This window comes from Propithecus coquereli, unplaced genomic scaffold (genome assembly GCF_000956105.1).
Source record: "Propithecus coquereli isolate 6110/MARCELLA unplaced genomic scaffold, Pcoq_1.0 Scaffold9, whole genome shotgun sequence".
NCBI lineage: Eukaryota > Metazoa > Chordata > Mammalia > Primates > Indriidae > Propithecus > Propithecus coquereli.
In genome coordinates this window covers 13,146,425-13,153,683 of record NW_012155284.1, presented here as the reverse complement: position 1 = coordinate 13,153,683, position 7,259 = coordinate 13,146,425, and the positions used below count along the sequence as shown (strand labels likewise).

At 50.6% G+C, this 7,259-nt stretch overlaps 1 protein-coding gene across 1 annotated transcript in view; it reads left to right on the top strand.

The window, feature by feature from the left end:
* Positions 1-4,791, top strand: part of LOC105826521 (microtubule-associated serine/threonine-protein kinase 4-like) — a 167,638-nt gene extending 162,847 nt beyond the window's left edge. The window contains exons 24-25 of the mRNA XM_012664501.1: positions 174-355; positions 701-4,791. Coding sequence (XP_012519955.1) covers positions 174-355; positions 701-4,578 — 4,060 coding nt within the window. The 3' untranslated portion in view covers positions 4,579-4,791. The remainder of the gene's footprint in view (positions 1-173; positions 356-700) is intronic.
* Positions 4,792-7,259: the final 2,468 nt, after the last annotated feature.

The following is a 7,259-nucleotide window of genomic DNA, read 5'->3' as shown; positions in this document are numbered from 1 at the left end:
CACAGTGAGACTCTGTCTCAAAAAAAAAAAGTGGTATCCTACTATTTAACAGGGTCTGCAAACATTTCACTATCTCTGACACGGACCCTTTGAACCAAATACACTGGTATTGTAGGGAGGCAGGAATAGTTCTAAAAGTAGACTCTGGTCCATTTTTCCTGTTTTCACCCTAGGAGGAGATCTCTTTTCAAAAAGCTAGCCAAGCAGCCTTCTCCGTTACTCCACACCAGCCGGAGTTTCTCCTGCTTGAACCGATCGCTGTCGTCAGGAGAGAGCCTGCCAGGGTCCCCCACGCACAGTGTGTCTCCCAGGTCTCCCACGCCAAGCTATCGCTCCCCGTCCGACTTCCCATCTGGTGAGTGACTTCCCTGGTCTGGACAGCAGAAGAGAGTTGAGAGGAGGCAAAGTCCTGAAAAACATGAAGCTTATTCCACCTTAAGGAAAGCAGGTTGAGGATGTGAATGACACAGACAAGATTGACAGGGAGGTCATAAGATGTAGCTATTCTATAAGGCAAGAAGTCTGGGGCTAAACTTTGATGTGGGGAAGTTTATCTGAAAAGTGTTTATTTCACTAGTTAGAGGCTGAGACAGTTCGCCAGCCTTCACTTGGCCTTACCTAAAACAGTCTGGGCTACAAATGTAGAAATAAAAGGGGACATGACCATGGATGTTCACAGCCTTCTGTTTTCCACCCACAGGTACTAATTCCTCCCAGAGCAGCTCCCCAAGTTCAAGTGCTCCCAATTCCCCAGCGGGGTCAGGGCACATCCGGCCCAGCACCCTCCACGGTCTGGCCCCCAAACTCGGAGGGCAGCGGTACCGCTCCGGAAGGCGTAAGTCGGCTGGCAACATCCCGCTCTCCCCGCTGGCCCGGACACCCTCTCCAACCCCCCAGCCCACCTCTCCTCAGCGGTCCCCATCCCCTCTTTTGGGACACTCCCTCGGCAATTCCAAGATCACACAAGCCTTTCCCAGCAAGATGCACTCCCCTCCCACCATCGTCAGACATGTCGTGAGGCCCAAGAGCGCAGAGCCCCCGAGGTCCCCCCTGCTCAAGCGCGTGCAGTCCGAGGAGAAGCTGTCGCCCTCCTACAGCAGCGACAAGAAGCACCTGTGCTCCCGCAAGCACAGCCTGGAGGTGACCCAGGAGGAGGTGCAGCGGGAGCAGTCCCAGAGGGAGGCCACGCTGCAGAGCCTGGAGGAGAACGTGTGTGACCCGCCGCCCCTGAGCCGCGCCCGGCCGGTGGAGCAAGGCTGCCTGAAACGCCCGGTCTCCCGGAAGCTGGGCCGGCAGGAGTCTGTGGATGAGCTGGACCGGGACAAGATGAAGGCCAAGGTGGTGGTGAAGAAACCGGATGGATTCCCCGACAAACAAGAATCCCACCAGAAATCCCATGGACTTGGGAGTGATTTGGAAAACCTTGCTATCTTTAAGCTAGAAGAGAGAGAAAAGAAAATCTATCCGAAGGCTTTAGAAAGGTCACATCATTTTGAAAACAAGGCGGCCATGCAGGAAGCGCAGTCTCTGGGCAGTCTGCTGAAGGACGCGCTGCACAAGCAGGCCAGCGTGCGCGCCAGCGAGGGCGCGGCGGCGGACAGCGCGGTGGGCGGCTCTGGCCTGGCACACGGGGAGCACAGCCAGGGCGCCGGGGACTTCAAACGGGCCCCTGCTCCTGGCACCCTCCAGGATGGTCTCTGTCACTGTGTCGACAGGTCCCCCTCCGGGAAAGGGGAAAACACGGAGAAGGCCAAGGAACTTCTCCGATGTGAGAAGTTAGACAGCAAGCTGGCCAATATCGATTACCTCCGAAGGAAGATGTCACTTGAAGACAAAGATGACAGCCTTTGCCCTGTGGTGAAGCCCAAGATGACAGCTAGTTCCCACGAATGCCTGCCAGGGAACTCCGTCCGGCCCACGGGTGGGCAGCAGGAGCCCCCTCCAGCCTCTGAGAGCCGAGCCTTTATCAGCAGCACCCACGCAGCCCAGATCAGTGCTGTCTCTTTTGTTCCCCTCAAGGGCTTAGCTGGCCGGGTGGACGGCGGAGCGGAGAAGCCAGGCTTGGTTGCCCCTGAGTCCCCTGTCAGGAAAAGCCCCTCCGAGTACAAGCTGGAAGGCAGGTCTGTTTCATGCCTGAAGCCAATTGAGGGCACTTTGGACATTGCTCTCCTGTCTGGACCTCAGGCCTCCAAGACAGAGCTGCCTTCACCAGAGCCTGCACAGAGTCCCAGCCCAGGTGGTGACGTGGGGCCTTCTGTGCCACCAGCTCTCCCTGGCAGCAGCAAGAAAAAGGGAGAAACTACTAATCCAAGAGAGCCTTCTCCTGCCAGCTTAAAGATGAATAAATCCCATCTGCTCGAGTCTCGGTTTCTGCCCCCAAGCCGGGGTCTCCAGAATTCCCCAGCAGCTCCTCTGCCTGACCCAGAAGTAAAGCGGGACAAAGTTTCCCATCCTGCTGCCAGGAGCCCGGTGACAGTCGTGGGAAATGATCCCCAATGGAGAGAGAGTGGCCCGCCCAAACACCAAGACCACACCACCGACACCAAGCTCCTCCCCTGCCCAGGGCAGAGCCTCCACGGTGCTGGCCCGGCCAGGCCACGTGGCCCACTCCCACCCGAAGGTACCTCTTCCAGGGAGAAGCCAGGCCTGAGGGAATCATCTGAAAGGGGCCCTTCCACAGCCAGAAGCGAGTGGTCTGCTGCAAGGGCTGATGTATGCAGAGGCCCCTCCCTGGAGCCATACCTGCCGGAAACTGCTAAAAGCAGTGACAACTCCAGAAATCTCCCCTCTGTGGGAAGGACCCACCCAGATTTCTCCATGCAGCCCCAGGCCGTGGAGAAAGCATGGGGGCCTTGTGGGAAAACAAGCCACAGAGATGGCCAGGATGAGGTGAGGCTCCTGGCCAGAGAGGATTCTTTGCAGTCAGCTGGGCTTCCTTGTGAGAAGCAGCTGGGCAAAGGGAGAAGCGGCACAGAACCCAAGCCTGAAGCCCCTCCTACCAGGCCATCTCTGCAGCCACCTGGAGTTGACAGTGGGAAAAGCGAAAAGGTCTCCAGTTTCTCATCTTTGCAGAAAGATGGTCCCAAGGACCCCGAAAGGAAAGAACCGCCTCTGCAAAGGCATCTCAGCAGTAACCCTCAGCAACCCCTGACCACCAAAGAACTGCCCAGCTTGGCCTCCTGGCAGCACTGCAGTTCGCCAAGCCATGCTTCCAGCAGAGAGCTGGGGACCAAGCCCAGTGCTTCAGAACCCAGCCCAGGCCCCCCAGACCCTCCCAAGCCTGCTGCTTTGCCCAGTGAAAGCAGCAGCCACAAGCCCCGGCTGGGCCCTGACCCAGGGCCTCCCAAGTCTAAGCATGCAGACAAGTCTCTCTCCTCACAGAAACCAAGCATCGGGGCTGCGAAGGGCAAAGAACCTGTCACTCAGCCGCTCGGTGGCTCTAGCCGAGAGGGGAAGGGCAGCGGTAAGGGTGAGTTGGATGTGTTCCCTGCCATCCCAGGCTCCCCGAACAAAGCTAGTGATGCGATTGGCCAGGGAGAAAGTAGGCCCTCTGTCGCACTGCACACTGAAAGGGGTCCTCCAGACACCGCGCCGAAACCCACCAGTGGTGGGCGGCCGCCGGAGATGCCGGAGAAGCCCGCACATTTGCCGAGGCAAGGACCCCCAGGGATTAGCGAGTCAGTGGAGCAGAAACTTTCCACTGTCAGTGAAACACAAAATCTATCTCCAAAGCACCCCAAACCATCCACTGTGAAAGATTGCCTCCCTTTGTGCAGACAGACAGACAAAAGCCCAAGTCAGGAGGCCACCGCCACTGACAGGAAGTCTGAAGGGAAGAAATGCACAGAAGCACTTTATGGCCCAGCAGACAGCGAGAAGCTCGAGGCCAGCCCTTGCCGCGTGCACGGGGAGACCTGGCTGCAAGGCGCCGAGAGGCCGGCCGCAGCGGTGGGGAAGGGCTTCCCAGAGGCCACAGGGAAAGGGCTCGGTCCCCAGAAACCATTGGCTGAGGCAGGCAAGCCCAGCAGCATGAAACGGTCACCCTCGGCCACGGGGCAGAGTTCTTTGCGATCAGCTGCTCTCCTGGAAAAGTCTCTGAGCTATTCCTCCAGCTTTCCTGAAGCCAGGCCAGCAGTTCGAGAGGCCCTCACAACCAACGGCGACACCTCTTCTGCCAAGGCCAATGGGGGCACAGTTGAGCCCCCAGCCCCCAGCAATAGGGACCATAGGAAGTGTCAGTTGGCGGGTGATGGCAGAACCCAAATGACAAAGAGTGACTCTTTGCCATCCTTCCGGATCTCCAGCACCACTCCGGAGTCACACCACCCTGACCCAAACGTGCCCGGCGGAGCCAGCCACCGGGACAGGGCGCTCTCTGTAACTGCCTCCGCAGGAGAAACCAAAGGGAAGGAGCCTCCCCCGGCTAGGAAACAGAATGCGGGCAGAGAAGTGACCAAGCCCTTGCCAGCCCCAAACACTGACCGCCCCATCGCCCTTTCTTCTGAGAAGGACTTTGTGGTACGGCAGAGGCGGGGGAAAGAGAGTTTGCGCAGCAGCCCTCACAAAAAGGCCTCGTAACGGGGCAGGCCCTGGGGCTGGACTGTGGGGACCCGGCCTGAATGCGCGACTGTGTCTTGACTACCTTTCGAAACCAGCACTGTGTGGGGACGTCCGCCAGGCAGAGCGCGGAGCCTCATTGAGGAAGGAGAGAGAGAGACGGAAAGAGGGGACCTTCTTCCAGATGCCTTCCCAGTTGTAACCAGTAAAACTGTTACCAGATAGTGTTTGTACGGGGGAAAAAAAATCACTTTACAGTTGAGGGTTGTTGAGGAAAAAGATTTTCTCTGTAAATAAATAGCAACGTGTTTGGTTTGGGATGTAGAGTCTATACCTTGCTGCTGATTGCGTCGTTTACTACAGCTTTTTTTTTTTTTTAAACAAGATTTTTGCTTTACCGTTTATCATAATGTAATAGTGAAGCAAAATGGTCAGAACTGGGTGTATGTAAAAACATTGATACACTCCTATTCGTGTATATACACATCCACCCACATATTTTGGCCTGTGGTTTAAGAGAATATTTCAAGTTTCCATTTTTATGAACTAAAACACTCTAAGTGAAGTTAAAGATGGAAGAAAGCCCTAAATACGGTAGATTGCGAGTTTTTATGTGTATTTTTAACCAGAGTTTCTGATAGTACTATATCTGGCTACCTGTGTTTCCAGATCTAAGGCAAGAACTCCTGTAGTCACTGCGTTGGGAATCCTCCTCCATTAGGAAAGGCCGGGACAAATGGAGCTGGCCGTTTTCATTTCACCATCGTCCTAATGGACATTCTGATCCTGGGTCCAACTGTCTGAAAGGCTGGTTGTCCTTGTCTGTGGATGTGTATGTCTGGTCTTCACCTGAAGTAGAGCAGGGACTATAAACACACATCAACGTTATTTCTATTCTCTTTCTTTCCCTTCTTTTCAAGCTGTTAAACTCAGGCCTTTATGCTGTGAGTGAGTAGTCCAAGAAGCACACATTTTGTAGAAGTCCAGAACTAGCCCTGCTCTTGAATTAAAAGGAAAATTGCTGGCTGCACACAAATCTGCTAGTACTTAGGTCAAGTAATAAGCATCAGGCATTGGAAGAGGTTCTAAATTTGCTTTTGTGAGGAAAGGAACGGGGGCGGGGGGATTTTGGCATCATAGCATATATATTACGGAATAATCAGGACATCAGATACATTTTAATACATAGCTGGGGCCTTATGTTGTAGATGAAGCTTGCTGTTTTTAGCAAGTTCCTGGGTTTCACATTCATTTCTGATGCATCGAGTAGCTCCATACATTTCATAACATCTCTTTATTTGTATGCAAAAAAAAATGTAATTAATAAAGAGCAGCATTTTTGTAACAGAGACTTGGAGCTATTTGGTGCTTGAATGTGACCATCCTTTTTACTTTTGCTAAGCCTTATTTAAATTTTGTATACTGTGGAATATGTAGAATTTGTCAAATCATTTTAGTGCTGAAGGTTTCTGATTTGGGGGTGTTTTTTTTTTTGCAGGTTTTTTTTTTTTTGGTGGCTTGTATTGTAATATGGCACTTGCTGACATAAGTACTAAGGCACTAAGAGAAAATACAGATAAGTATTCATTAGATGCATGGGAACCATAGTAGGAATTTTTTGTTTTATTTTTTAAGAGAAAAAAATTACCAACAAATAACTAATTCAGCACCCAAACCTCCTTGGGGATGTCTTAGTATCTTTGGGCTATAAAATTGTTTATCTAAGCACAGCATAATATACAGCCCTGTGGATTGTAAATCTTCTAGGGAGGCTATAAACTCCACCTCGAAAACAAAAGCATAACTTAACCAACTACTCAGTTGTCCTTCATTGTAAACTGAGTTGGTAATGGGCAAAAACAAACAGACAAAAAAAAAAGAAAAATGTCTCTTCTTTGCCCCTAATTTTATTCTATTCCACATCACTACATTGTAAAACTGTAGAAGAAACACATATTTTACAAGAACTTAAATGGATTTCAGAAGTGTTCTCAGCATTTATAATACATATCTGTGTTTGGCGGTTGTCATAATCTAATCCTTCTACACTCAGACATCGAGACAGGTCTATCGGGGAGGTAGTTCATGGTTTACAGCCTTTTTTTTTTTTTTTTTTTTTAACTGTCCTGTTTCCTTTAAAGCACAACTAGCTGTTTACAAATGATATTTTTATGTATATTTTGTATAGTGTGTTATCATTTTTGCCAAATATGTTTTTCATTATGGATGAGTAAAGAGTACTTAAGGTTGCATTCATGTAATACCTGTTGTTGTAAACCTCTCCAATCAGCTGGTAGAAATTCTCCTAGTTGTGTTCTGTTTGGTCAGTCTCTGTGTGATTGTAAGATGTGCTCCTCGGTAGTACTCCCAGCTATAGATTTACCAGCTTAAAAGTTTGTTAGGATCTGTGCAATAAAGTGTTTGCAGTCTTATTTTCTCTAAGAAATTCCTTATGGATGTCATAATTGTTGTATATTGAACAAAATATTTATACTTATGCAGTTGCATAACATTGAAATAAAAATTTAGCATGAAAGATAATGACTAAGTGTTTTCCAATATGCACCTATATGTACCACCTCCAAAAATATTAGTGATTATCACTCTATGCTATGGAAAGTAGGGGTTTTTGCAAATTGCTTTTTGCTGAGTGTAACAGTTTGCCTTGTGTTTTGAACTTACGCTCAATCCATTCTTCAGGA